The 15,058-nt window shown below is 36.3% G+C and overlaps 1 protein-coding gene across 1 annotated transcript in view; it reads left to right on the top strand.

The window, feature by feature from the left end:
• The window catches only part of dtna (dystrobrevin, alpha), a 43,470-nt gene that overhangs the window by 16,156 nt on the left and 12,256 nt on the right, over positions 1–15,058 (top strand). The window contains exons 9-16 of the mRNA XM_079806935.1: positions 697–821; positions 1,135–1,218; positions 4,233–4,304; positions 7,460–7,552; positions 10,644–10,731; positions 11,103–11,191; positions 11,273–11,386; positions 13,660–13,756. Coding sequence (XP_079663061.1) covers positions 697–821; positions 1,135–1,218; positions 4,233–4,304; positions 7,460–7,552; positions 10,644–10,731; positions 11,103–11,191; positions 11,273–11,386; positions 13,660–13,756 — 762 coding nt within the window. The remainder of the gene's footprint in view (positions 1–696; positions 822–1,134; positions 1,219–4,232; positions 4,305–7,459; positions 7,553–10,643; positions 10,732–11,102; positions 11,192–11,272; positions 11,387–13,659; positions 13,757–15,058) is intronic.

Raw genomic sequence — 15,058 nt, 5'->3', positions numbered from 1 at the left:
GAACGGCTTGTGTACATAGAGTACAATAATTTTAATGATGGATTGCTGAAATGAAACACAATATTGCTGAAATTATATAAACATGAATTTTACGCAATATTTACAAAAACATATTCTTTTAAAGTCCCCCTGTAGTCAATAATTTTATCCTTTAAAACTCATCTTTGATCATCAAGATGACTTTTTTTTTTTAATTCCTTGAAAAGAAAATTCTTCATGTCTTAAAATAGCTTGAATGTAACTCCTACACCCTTCATTTAGTATACGTGGTTCTATGAATATGCAAATTAGCCCCACTCATTTGAGACTGTCTTTGGTTCACGGCAGTTTTAAGGAGAAAATACTCAGCAATGGTGTTGACTTAAGAATTTGCACATGGTTTGTCTTAAAGCATATTATAAAACACCACATAGACATATAAACATCATTGAAACCCTGATTTTCATCACAGGGGGACTTTAAAGTGAGTAAATAATTTGTACATGGCCGTCTCTGACTAGAATTAAACATGTATTATCTGTTACTGTACCTTTAAGACCTATATATATGTAAATAATCTCTCATGACATCTCCCTTAACTCTCATTTGCATTAAAAAAATTCTGTTTTCCATAATATGTTTCCATTAAACATATGAATTTGTATTCTTATGGATGTTAATTCTTCTGGTTCAATACAGTCTTTTATTTTTCTCCAGAAATCTCCAGCTAAGAAGTTGACAGACGCCCTCAGTAAATCTCTGAGTTGTGCCACCAGTCGAGAGCCTCCTTACCCGATGTTCTCTGATACTCCTGAGAAACCGCTCAACCTCACTCATGTCGTGTATGTAAAATCAGACATCATATCCACACATTTTGCTCAGATAACACTAATGGATAGTGTAAAATGATCAACCATATTTACTGTACATTGAATTTAACATGGATTGTGCATGCTAACATTTTCCTGCCTTGTGTTTTTCACTTTTATGCTGCAAAACAGGGACACATGGTAAGTAAAGCGATATAGAGTCATATATCCTCATATGTTGTATGATTTCACAAAAATTTGATGGGCATCACTAATGATATGTTTGGCACTACAGTAAGGCACGTTTTGGTCGCAACGCCTGAATTATTGTTTGCATTTCCTCCAGGCCTCCCAGACCTGTAACCACTGGAAATGAATACATGCTCTCTCACTCCATGCCTTCCTCAGGAAACCCTTACTCCAGCAAAACGTGAGTATAATACCATACAACAGAAACAGAAGTATGTTTTGTGTAACAGTGTTGTCACTAGCTATGTTTCCATCACCCTATTTTTATATACATTTTGGGATATCACATAAAAAAAACAGAGTGTCTATTTACACCAAGAGCAAATAGCGTACCTTGTTGGCAAGTGCTATTCGCACTACCTCTGCCTAACAATGACTGGTTGGCCTAAACAAGATTAAAAAAAGACGCCAGTGGTTCAGCGTCTTCAGTGGTGTAGTGAGTAGAGCGTAAGGCTCAGGAATCTTGGTTTTGATCGACCTGGGTTCGAATCCGCCTTTTGCCGAGCTTGCTCTTCTCCCTTTTCCGATCACATCACATCGGAAAGGCATGTACTTTTAATACAAATTAAGAAAATGTTCTAAAAATGGAAATAAAGTGCCTAAAGAAATGTTTAATAATAATAAAAGTATTTATTGGGGTAGGTGTAGGGAGGGCTTTTATTGTCCCATTAAGGCTGCATCCATTTAATATTTTTAATAAATATAATAATTAACTCTGTTATCATTGCATTCTGTTAATGTACAACAATACTAAGATGCAAATAGTATGTATCTGTCAAAATAAAGTATAATTAGCATGCGATTAGGTTACTATTTACACATAGTGCAAAGAACTGCTACTTTTACATGGTGTAAATAGCATCTACAGCTATTTGCACTTAGTGTAAATATCATCTATCGCTAAGAAAATGTTATTTTCCCTTAGCCGCTGCCTTAAAAAAAAAGGCTGGATGGAAATGCCAAAATGCGCATACATTCTAAAAATGCACATTAAAAAACGCATACGCTCAATTGAGTCAGATAAACTTTTGTATCCGATGAGAAAACATGCGCATAAACTAAGATGGGAACACATTTACCGAATAAATTCCTCAATGCGCATCAAAAAAGTAATGTGAATTTATGAAGGGACGGCATAACTGGACTAATCAGCGGACCGATCTCATTGCACAATATCTGAAATGCTGTTTTGGTCATTCTGAAATGCCTGAGCAAAGTCTGTTGTCAAAATGACTATGATCCCATACAGCAACATTCGCCTCCGAAAGCAAGATCACCTTATTGTCTTTTGTCTGCGCGCTCTGAGGCACACGTTTATTATATACAAAATGATTATATACTTCTCCTACTGCAGCAGATATTTAGCGGCAGTTTATCAGGAAGTGATGATTTTGTTCTCTTCAACTCACTGGATGGATGGATGGATGTTTTATGCGATTTTCGAAGTTAAAATCGCAACTTTGGATGGAAACATAGCTATTGTTAATTAAAAATATTCAAACTCATTTTTTAATTAAATAAATCTAAAATAAAATAAATGATAAATATTGTACACTTGAACTTTAGTGATAGTTAGAAATATCTCCTTGTCATCCAACTGATATAAGTTTACATTAAGGTAGGGCTGTACGATTAATCGAAAAATAACCGAAATTTTTATTTCGTTTTTCACGTGACTCCGCCCCGTCAGTCACATCAAGTGCAGTTTGCAGGCACACAGAGATGCAGGAGCGGTAATCTGTGTTTATAGATGCCCAGAATCACTATAGTTACTGCATGTTTTACACAGTTTATACAGGTCAGTGAATTGCTGTTCTTATAGCTAGCCTATACGCGCTGACACACACACACACACACATGGCGCGCGCAAGCCCCAAAGCCAGATCGCTTTCACTTTCGTGCTCATAAAGTTTGTCAAGTATGCGTTTAAACTAAAGGCTTGCCAGTTTCAACATTTAACGCGATTGTGCGCTATTCAAAAACAAAAATACGGAAAACTTCTCCGTTCAGTGCTCAGCTTTTTTCTGTGACACAGAGAGCCGAGCCGTGTCGCGTCTCTCACAACGCGTGCGCCCTGAAGGCAGATCGCGCGCAGTGAACGCAGTCTCAGCTGTCCTGTGACTAAAGTAAAGTCACTAAAGTAGCTTAGAAACTCAACCGTTATAGGCATGTATTTTAATACCTTTGAAGTAAGTACAGCAGCTTCATAATGAATAGAGACGTATGAGTAATTCACACACACACACACACACACACACACACACACACACACACACACACACACACACACACACACACACACACACACACACACACACACACACACACACACACACACACACACACACACACACACACACACACACACACACACACACACACACACACACACACACACACACACACACACACACACCATCACTCTCTCATTAATGCATTCTAATAAATGTAATGTAGGCCTATGTGTTAATGTATCTGTATCTGATGTACAACAAACAGAAATCTGCCCCATAGACAATAACTGCTGAAAGTGAACCGTTTCCTTCAAGTACTTTAAAATCACAAAGAAATGCACTTTTTCATTAGAAAATAAAATACACCTTTAATAGTAGAAAATATTTACAGTACAAACCTTATCAGTGAACTTGCTCAAAAACCTTATGAGGGCAAAAAAAAAAAAAAATCTAAATTATCGTTCATTAATCGTAATCGAGGTCAAATGTTCAATTAATCGAGGTTTTTATTTTTGGTCAAATCGTTACAGCCCTACATTAAGGTCCCATTTGTTAACATTAGTTAATACATTAACAAAACTAACAATGAGCAATATATTTTCTAAAGCATTTATTAACCTTTGTTAATGTTTAACATTAACTAAGAATAATAAATGCTGTAGAAGTATTGTTCATTTTTAGTTCATGTTAACTAATGTCAAACAAATTAAACCTTATATATATTATACATTATATCAAATGACAAGCACATACAATTGCTAAAACTTATACAAAAATGAAAATATAAAAATAAAATCGAATTCAAAATATTAATAAATAATATAAATATAAATTATACTAAGATAACACTGGTTTTAAAGCATTTTCAGATCCCTTTATGGTGTGTTCTAAACATGCTTAAGTATACATGTGTTGTTGCTTATTAATTTGTTTTATTATGTGTCATTTTTGGTGTAAAAAGATGTGTTCTCGATGAGACAATGCAAATGAAGCTGTTTTCCCGGACGACCCCAGATCTTTTAAAAGGGAAAGGGTAAGTTAGCCTGGCTGAAATAATGTTTATATGTCACTATTATCTGTTCTAAGTGATTGTGAAGTAATAATAATAATCTTGTAATGACTACCAATAGGAATGTTTTGAGTAGATGCAAATAAAACAAGGCTGTGAGGGATTGATGTACAGCCTGTTTAAGGGTGTGTTCACACTTGTAGTTTGGTTTGCTTGGTTCGTTTGGTCCGGACCAAAAAAAAAACATTTAGTCCTGGTCCACTTAGCGTTCACATTGGCATTTTAACACTGAACCTTAAAGTTACTGAACCTAAAGGCATAGGGATATGTTCACAACCTGATTGGTTGGCTTTTATTACATATATTTCACGGCGGAACTAACCGAACATCCAAAACAATGCTGTGCGCTGGGCTAAATGTGCTCGTTGTATGTGTGTAGCTACATATGATGGTATTTTTTATAGGGCTGTAATCTCGCAGTCGATTAGTCGATTATTAGTCGACACGTTCTGGCTCGACCAAAATCTCTGATTGGTCGATTTTTTGCCGCGTTCATTTCATCACTTGTCCGTGTGACACTGCTGTCGCGCCACACTCCACTTTTTCCTATCGGTGACGTCAAGCAACTTTAACGCGCCCGTTAAGCATTCCAAGAAGGCGACAAATGCAGCGCGTCGAAAAAGCTGGCCGATCTTTATGCAAATTAATCTGTTGAACGCGACGCAACTATCCAATAGAAGTAGAGCACATGGTGACAGAGGGAAGTCTCTCGCTGGTCCTTTGTTTTTCATTCCCCGCTGGCTCAAATGCACGCCCATAGCGGTAAACTTGAGGAACGCCCATCAACACACACATGAGGGGAAGCGTCACAACACCACGCTTCAGTTGTGCCGCAAAAGTGGATCAAGTCATTTTTTGCCACGTTCATTTCATCAGGTGGAAAGCACTAATTGCTAATGGGGGTGTTTTCAGAACACCCCTGTTTCCCAGGTAACAGTCTGTCTTCAGAACACCCCCTTGTTTTCACTTCTTTTGCATTAGCCCAACCCACTGGAGAAAAGAGACAGATTATTTATTTAATTGTGAGCGTTTTTTCCTGCTCTTGATCCGGCTTGTTTAATAAATATTCCTTTTTTATTAAAGGGGATGTGCCTTTTGTGTTTAAGAGTAAAAGCTTTAAGTTAATAGTCTATTCGTGTCTCAGCCGCGAAGCTGAGCTGATATCCTATGTTCGAGCGGCTGAAATAATAGTGTCTGTCAGTTATTATAATACATATGACAAAAACAATTGTCTAAATTATGTTGAATATTCCTCAAAAGTTCTTGTCATGATATCACTAGTTGACAACATAGTGCTATATTTTCGGAAATCATAGGCTATGATATTGGGCAGGTGCACGTGATGCAACGCTGTCAGAGCCGACAGACTCATTTCAGTGCAAATTAATCAAGTCATATTTGTTTTTTATCAGTCTTTTTATGTTTATTTATAATTCATTCAGGCAGACAACAAGGCTACCAAGTTCTGCGCACAGTGCGCAGCTAATTAATGTAACGTTTTTTTTTCCTAACGTCATTTTTAGCTGATTTTTTGTCGAAAATTTCAGGACTTCAGTCGACCAAGATTTTCTTTGGTTGATTACAGCCCTAGTATTTTGACCAGCTGAGAACTCGTGAAGAGCTTATAAAATGTGTAAAGGAGTCAAAACAGCAGCAGGAATCCCTACGTCACACACAAAAACAAAGATCTGCTGAGAGGAGATGCAGTTCTGATGCCTGTACCGAACTGTAGCCGCGTTTCCATAACCCTTCAAAATACGAATTGAAAATACGGCCAATGAAAATGCGCCAATTTAGCAAATTCTCCCATTTATCGCAAAAAAAATTTACGCTCGCATGAGATGGGTTTTCAGGCAAATCGAAAAAGGACATTTTCGCAAAACTGCAATGGAAACAGTTTTTTTTTCGCATTTACAGGTCACCTGGTGTACGTAAAAGTCAATAATTCTTTACAGATGACGCTATGTTTGGACACAATGGACAGAAGACGAGACAGAGTTCTTTATTAAACTCATAAAAGACAAGAGAATTACAGGAATACTGGATTCTAACAACAAAGAAATGCCACAAATGATCAAGACCTTGAAGCAGATATGAGGGAGAAACACCCACAAACACCTCGTACGTGGCCGCTCCCAAAGGGGCTTTCCTTGCCATTAATGCTTAGATAACATGCCTTCACCTCTATTAATAATAACGGCCAGTGCGGTGGCTGGGATATACATAAACCCAACATATGTGGCATCATTTTTGGAATGACTTATCACGAGAGGAAAACCAATTTTTTTTAGTCAGTTAATAGAAACGCTGTCATTTCGCAATAGTTTTTTTATCGACATTTAGAAAGTATCGCAAACATTTTGCACAAATCTGTAATGGAAATGTGGCTTATGATGGGCAACATCATGACTATGGCGAGAAAAAACAGATATGCTTGAGCATTCTGTCTTTTTTAGGGTCGCATCTTGGGACATCATGTCCTGTTTTTGGTTCGTTTACGTGTTTTTAGTCTGTGTTGCATTAATATTTCAGTCGAACCGCACCAGTGGATTGGACCGAGACCCATCCTTTCAGTAGTTTGGTGCTCACCAGGGTTCAGATGGCAGCGTTCACACTTATTCAAATGAACCGCACTAACAGAGCAATCGCACCATGGTTCGTTTTAATCCATCCAAACATGCCAAGTGTGAACACACCCTAACATGTCATACTGTTTTGTGTCACATTGTCATATGTTCAGCCAAGAAAACTTTGAGAATATGTTCTTTGTCCATTGCAAACTGTTCATTGTAAGTTCATGTCAGCTCAGTCATTAAATAATATTAAGATACTTTTGAATTTAACAATGTATTAGTAAATGTTACAATTAGTTATAATTAACTAATAGCGATAAATGCTTTAGAAGAAATTAATGCTTTATTTTTCATTGTTAGTTCATGTTAACTAATGCTAGTATTATCGTATTTAAATAATGCATTATTGCACAGTGGAATCATAAGAATGTTTTTTTCCACTCCACCATTACAACTGCAGAAAGTTGCTCTTGTTGCAGGAGTGTTTCTTCTTAAAGTCATCACACTCATTGTGACGTGACCTGTGTTTCTGAAACGTGGTTTCAGGGTTCAGTACAACCTCGATATTGCGGATAGGCTCGCTGACGAGCACATACTTATCGGACTTTATGTGAATCTCCTCCGAAAGGACCGTTCATGGTCAGTGTGAGCTGTCGCTCTGTCTGAGGTTGCTGTGGCAGTTTTCTTCCTAATCTGTTTTTATAGCTTAGGTCACCATGTCAATCTGGCAGTACGCAGAATTCAACTTAACATTGTTAATCATTTGAAGAAACTATGCAGGTCTTTCCACATTTTAAATGTTCCTAATTTGATTCCCGAGTGTTAGAAAGGATGCCAGATGTGGGATGGTGACTATTCTGGACACAATTCTGTCTTATGTTTGCAGCTTGCTAACTGGCTAGGCTTTTGTTGTGTTTAAGCAGTGTATTTACTCTGTCTTGATCATATTACATTTCACTGCCATAGAGCACAACAGTCCAGAGGTAATGCCCTTCATTTTCACCATAGAGAGCCAATGTATAAAACGTTTATTAGAGAACTACCAGGAGCTAGCAATGTGCTTCTATTGAGTGCGATTTCAAAATCACGTTTAATTGCTGAATTCCCATGAAATGTTTTATGTAACATTCCTGTATCTGAACCATTAGATAAAGATTATGGGTTTGATTTCAAAGGGAATGCATTTAAGTATGGAAGCTTGTTTCCGCCACAGAATAAAACATTTGAAAAGATAATTGCGACTTTATATCACGCAATTCTGACTTTATAACTCGCAATTTTGACTTTATATCACGTAATTATGACTTTATGACTCGCATTTGTGACTTTATATCACGTAATTATGACTTTATAACTCGCAATTGTGACTTTATATCACGTAATTATGACTTTATAACTCGCAATTGTGACTTTATATCACGTAATTATGACTTTATAACTCGCAATTGTGACTTTATATCACGTAATTATGACTTTATAACTCGCAATTGTGACTTTATATCACGTAATTATGACTTTATAACTCGCAATTGCGACTTTATATCACGCAATTCTGAGAAAAAAAATCTGAATTGTGAGATAAAAAAAATCGCAATTACCTTTTTTTTCTGTGGCGAAAACAAGCTTCCCTATATAAGTGATAATGTGCATATCTTGAATGCAATGTCACTTTGGATAAAAGCATGTACTAAAATTCATAAATATAATATTCATAATATGACTAGGTAATCCCTCATCACAGTATTTAAGTACACAATCTTTTGTTTTCGTTTGTTGCAATCAAATGCTGTGAATTCCCTTCAGAGCCTGTGGAGAAAATGAATGGGAAAAAATACATTTGAAACCAGAACTGATGGAAAAGTGGCAAGTTTACTGTGACGCTCTATTGCACCAGATGTGTGCATATAATAGTTCAAAAATATTAACAACATCCCTCCCTTGCTTATTCAATAGATAATGCCAACTTAACCCTTGTGCATCAATTTTAAAAAGTTACTCTGAGATCCTTAGAGGACAAAAATGACTGTCAAAAAAACTAAAAAGACAAAAATAAGAAGCTTATGAAGACTTTGGTCTCATTTTAAAGAAGACCCATAGCAGAATATTGTTGAAGTGAAAAAAAAAAAAGCTATAGTTTTTTTTAATATTAAATCTATATTTTATAAAAAAAAATTGATGGCTAGAAAATAAAACCATAAATCTAAGTTGTGTTCCAAATTTGAGGTTGATATCTCAAAAAATGAGCTATCAGTAAGATTTTGTTTAGGCGCAGCACCAAATTTTTCTCATTATTCAAGCAAAGCTCCAGTTGTATAGACAGCACTGGGATTTGTGATTTGCAGTACAGTATAAGTTCTCTCTCAAATATTACATGCACACATTTTTTTTTCATTATACAATCTGACATCCATATCAACACACCCACACAATTATAGCTCAGTAATTTATCCAATTTGCTCTATAATACACAGAAGCAGAAAACAGAAAAAAGTGAGTATTTGCTTTATAGGCCAAACCTGAGAAAATGGCACTATCTGGTAGAAGAACATTTAGTTAAAATTAAAATTTTGAAGCCTTGCCAAAAGAATGAAAGCCTATTAACAAAGACTGCATAGTTTTATAGTTAAATGGCCCTGGCAGTTGTAATGGGTTTCAATGGGGACATTCCTGAGTGTAACTATTTTGTGTAAAATATAATATTTATTAAAGGAAATGAAGGTGAAATAGTACAATTTCAATAACATGTATGCAGTTGGCATTAACACAGGCAAAATGATCACAAACAAACCTGAACAAGACAAAAATTTAAGACGCACTGGGGTTACGTAAATCCATCCCAAACTCTAATTTGACCTTTATTTTTTAAGACAAACCTTTTTGGAATAATATTTTGTTCCCATCCAATATTAAACTTCTAATTTGATTAATGATGATTGTATGAATTATTTTGTAAGTGTTTTGTGTGTGTGTGTGTGTGTGTGTGTGTGTGTGTGTGTGTGTGTGTGTGTGTGTGTGTGTGTGTGTGTGTGTGTGTGTGTGTGTGTGTATGTGTGTGTGTGTGTGTGTAGAAGTACATGTCATTCTTGGGGAAATTTCTGTATCTATTTGGTATGCAAAAACAGAAAATACACAATCTCTGATCTACTTTAGTCTTGGCCACTCGTCTTTATACTGGTCTTTTATTCTATCTGAAGTGAAGGCTGGTTTGCTCAAGGACAGGATTATTTCAGTCCATTGGAACATATACCTTTGGCTACAGTATATGCTCATATGTTTACCCATTAGGCAACACCCTTAGCCATGGCTGTGTTTTCCCAGCAAAGATATCTAATGTGGAGATTATCCTTGCCTTTGCTCCTAACATTGCAGTGTTTTTTGGGGGAAACTGTGGCTCTATGGTCTTCATGCTTTGCTTGGATCCTGAAATGTGCTGGCAATGCTATTTTATTCTGCCATTAGGGTATTATTGGTGACTAATTTCACTAAAAATGTTCTTTTGATTTATAAAACCTATTTTTATAAATGTTGCAAGAACTTTCTTGTGATTTTCAACTTGAAAACACAAATATATTCAGATGTATGTCTGTATGTGTATATATACATTGCTCGAAGTATATATAAATGAACTTCGCATAGGCTCCTAATTGCTTACTGTAAATGGCTTTGTGATTCTGAACTAGTAATTCTAAAGTAAACTTTTAAAGCTCCATTCTTGTCCCTTGATTGATAGTTTCCAGGAGAGCAGTAAAAACCAGGATGATGAGCACTGCCTCATTGCCCGTTACGCCTCCCGATTGGCTGCTGATGGAGCTGCAGCGGTAAGACGGCCAATCAGAACACTCGCTCAAAGAAACATTCCATCACTCATCCGTACCATAAAGATGGTTGCCAAAGTGGATTTTTAATAAATGACTAAATTAAATTAGAAAAGATTTTAATGTATAGCATTTAGTGTATTTTAATCGATTAAATGTGATTGTTCAGTTCGTTAAGTTTGCTACCTGTTTGTCCAAATAATGATAGACAGATGCAGGATGTTATGGACAATGAGAGTGTTTGGAAACGACCATTATTTTTGCAGTTAAGCTTGTGGCACAGAAATGACACACTTCATCTTTAACCATTATAGATATGTAAATAAATGCATGTCAACAACTCTTTTTAACTATAATCTGACTGTTGTTAACAGAAGACCAGAGTCCCAGCAGACATCTCTCTCTGTCTGGACACCAATAAACAGCAGCGGCAACTTATCGCCGAGCTAGAGAACAAGAACAAGTGAGTTTTAGTCTGTTTATTTTGCTGTTGCATAGTAATTTGATTTTGCATTCTTAAAGTTAATAAACTGTGTATTTTCAGGGAGATTTTGCAAGAGATACAACGCCTCAGACAACAACATGAAGAAGCTTCCCAGCCTCCATTAGACAAAAGCCAGCAAAACCCAACGTTGCTGGCTGAACTGAGACTGCTCAGGTAAACACCTGCACACACACACACACACAGCGTACAGCCGTGAGTCAGACCTGAAACCTGATCGGATGTGGTGAACAACAGATGCTGATGGTTACGAGATAGACGGCATTGAAAGTGAGTGTAACCTGATCATGGCTCCTCTCATGAATGAGTGAAAGTACTTTAAAAGCAATTTGCAACACTGAGACTCCTTCCTGTTTGTTGACATCACCAATGCAGATTCGAATGGTGAACTGAGTCGAGCGTGCATATTTAAATACGCTCTAGTTACTGTGGTTTTACTCTAGTACAGTCTAGGTCTTTACAATCGTGATACTACATTAATTGTAGTTCTACCAGAAAGACTCAGGAGAATAAATACTGTGACAATTATCCATTTATTAACAACCCAGCAAGCAATAAAGTACTTTGGCATAGGCCCCGTCCATAGCTCGCAATCTGAGGGTCCGGACTCTGCATATCCTGCCTTCGTCTTCAGGCAGAGGCGCAGCCGACCCCCCCGTGAGGTATGGAAGGGACCATCCTGGTGGTGGTGGGGTGGATGTAGGGAAGGATTTGACTTGGAGGTGGTGGGGAGTGAATTGGAGCGTCAGCATCTGCGAACTCAGACATGAGTAGTTACCGATCTTTTATACCCAAGTATTCGAATGTGATTGGATAGATAGAAAAGTTGAAGTGACGTGACAATTAAGTCTTCCCGGCAGAACTTATGCTAAAGCTTTCATTTACACAATATTATGGTGCAAAAGTTATATATATATTCTTACTAAATAATCTGTTAGCGGAGTGAGAGAATCCCTCACACACTCACACACTTCTTTAGTGACATTGTTGATCTCGTGTGTGGCAGTTTTGGTTTCTAAAAGTGTTTGTATTTTATTATTTGCACAATGAACACCATAGTTACATTTATGGAAATTAGATTTTACATATGATTTAAACAAGCCTGACGTTGTCATACTGTCTGATACCGCTCCGTTGGGCTGTGATTATGGGGCGTGTTTCAACCGTACCAGGAAAGACCTCAATTGGATAGACCTACAACCAATCAGAGCAACGGAGCGACGCATAACGTTAGTTGTCAAATGAACTCAACTGCACACAGTGTTGCCAAGTCCGCGGTTTTCCTGCAGGCTGTTTTTCCATGTCCGCGGGTTGAAGCGACCCCAATTATGTGATATTTAGACCCAGGAATGCGAATTTTAGCAGGCAACCAAAAAAACCTGCCAAAAAAACACATATTTTACCCACCAAATGCCAAATGCATGTTGTGGGCGGGGCTAAATTCGGCTTGCATCCAGGCTAGATTAAAACCTACTTCTGTTTTAATTTGTTGACAAATCATTTTCGTCATCATTTTCATCAACTACATTTTTTCCACTGAGACGATAACTAAATTAAAACTGTCCTTAAAAGGTTAGTTCACCCAAAATGGAAAATTCTGTCATTAATTACTCATGCCGCTCCAAACCCGTAAGACCTTAGTTTATCTTCGGAACACAAATTAAGATATTTCTGATGAAATCTGAGAGGTTTTAATCACTATTATTTTTAACTACATTTTTGCAGTAAAATTAACTTTAAAGAAGATCTACATTTATCATTTTCATTCATGGAGATAACATGGAAAATGTGCCATGCTTTAGAGGAGGATTTCTGGCACTTGGTGTTTCAAAACAAACACACCTTTAACATGAAAATGACATGAAATTACCACTATAACCAGTAGATGGCAGCAGATGACCACTCATTTGCCATTGCACCATTTAGTGTCCATATTACAGAGTTAATTGCACATTTTTAGGGGGCTGGGTGGAAAATTTAGCAGGGCTAAAGCCCTCCTAGAATGGGGCTAGCCCTGCTGTCAATGTTTTTATCATTCATCAACTGGAAAAAGTCGCTCTGAAAGTGATTCTAATAAAGTGTTTCTCTGTGCCATTATCCTTATAGTTGTGGTGTTGACTGTTATTCTTTTCAATTTAGAACTATTTTTAGAAGCATATCTTTATCATTATAGTTATAGTTATCGTCCTAGGTGTGAACGGGCGTTTAACCAGACCCTACATGGCACTACACCACCATGCAAGTTGTGTTCGGCACTGATTATTTTGGGTGTGTTTACACAATTTGCCTAATTTGTTTAGTGAATGGTGGTGGTAAACAGCACAGAGAGGACATGCACGTGAACAACACTATCAGGCTGTTTGTTACACAATTCATTTTTAGTTAATGTCAAAGATATAATGATAACCTTGTGGCTTTCTTTGTCTCAGGCAGAGGAAAGAGGAGTTGGAGCACAGGATGTCGGCCCTTCAGGACAGCCGCCGAGAACTTATGGTCCAACTAGAACAGCTCATGCTTCTGTTAAAGGTAGAAAAGGTCTCACACACACACATAATCAAATGATGGTTGCAAAATGTTAATGTGAGATCCCTGTTAATGAGCTGAACTGCTCCATCTACAGGAAGAAGAGCTAAAAAGAGCTGTAAGTCTCAGAGCCCCAGTAACACAAACTGTGTTTTAATCTACTTCATCTGACTCGAGATTAACTGTATGTTGTGTGTTTGTTCTCCCTAATATTAAACTACAAAATGAAATGTGTTGTGTTGGGTGTGTCTGGCATCCAGAACTTACATTTGTTCATTTGCACAAAGTTAACGCATGCTATTATTCAGACATTTCGACATGTCGATCACATACTCTAATTCTTCTTTGTATAATTTTGAACAAACTTCTAACCCTATAATAAATAATACACTGTAATGACACAGTAAACCATTTACCATTTCTCTTACAAAATTTCTGTTATTTGAAATAATAAGTTGTTGATCATTATTTAATTTACATCGAATTAACTTTAAAATGAATGTATGTTATGTTTTGACACTCATTCAGACACTATGGACACCTATTATTGCAGTGTTTCTATCATTAATTCAGTGTTATTTTAGTATTATTTATATGCTATTATAGTATGTATTCATATTTTAATAAGCTTTTATTTTTTATATTTTTAGTTTAATTCTATTTATTTTAGGTTTTAATAGTTTTATGTTCCGTGTCATTTTTAAATAAATATTTCTATTTATCGTTTCTATTTATTTATACGTTTATTTCCATTTTAGTTTTAGACTTTCAATGTTTTAGTTTTTTAAGATTAAGTTTATCTAATAATTAACCATTATGTCAATTAACAAAAACAAGGTTTCTGCGGGTCTTAAAATGTCTTAAAAAAATCAAGTCCTTAAAATTAAGGTTTTAAGTCGTGGCATTAAATATTGCATGCACTGCAGAAAATGTACATCTTCCTCAGTATTTTGTTCTGTTTTCCTATACAAATATCTAAACAGTTTTGATGGAAATGTAAAATGAAGTCTTGAAACATTTAACAAAATTAAGTGAGTTTAATCATAAGCATTTTGATATATTTCACAGAAAACAAGACTTTATATTTTATATAATTTTGCATCTCTAGTAAATGCATCTTGGTTTACGAATCTTTAATACATTGCACTGGAAAACAAGATTGAGATACTGAGGAAGAATAACGCAGTGTGATCAGTAGGTACAGTACAAGTTATGTCCATCCTAGTGGTTGAGAGCAGGGCTATTTAAGCTACTTTTTTTGTAAAAAAAAAAAAAAAAAAATGAATGAATGAAAAAGTAATTGAT

Source organism: Gobio gobio, assembly GCF_949357685.1.
Source record: "Gobio gobio genome assembly, chromosome: 23".
Taxonomy (NCBI): domain Eukaryota; kingdom Metazoa; phylum Chordata; class Actinopteri; order Cypriniformes; family Gobionidae; genus Gobio; species Gobio gobio.
The sequence above is the reverse complement of the archived record's forward strand: the minus strand, read 5'-3'. Positions and strand labels throughout refer to the sequence as shown.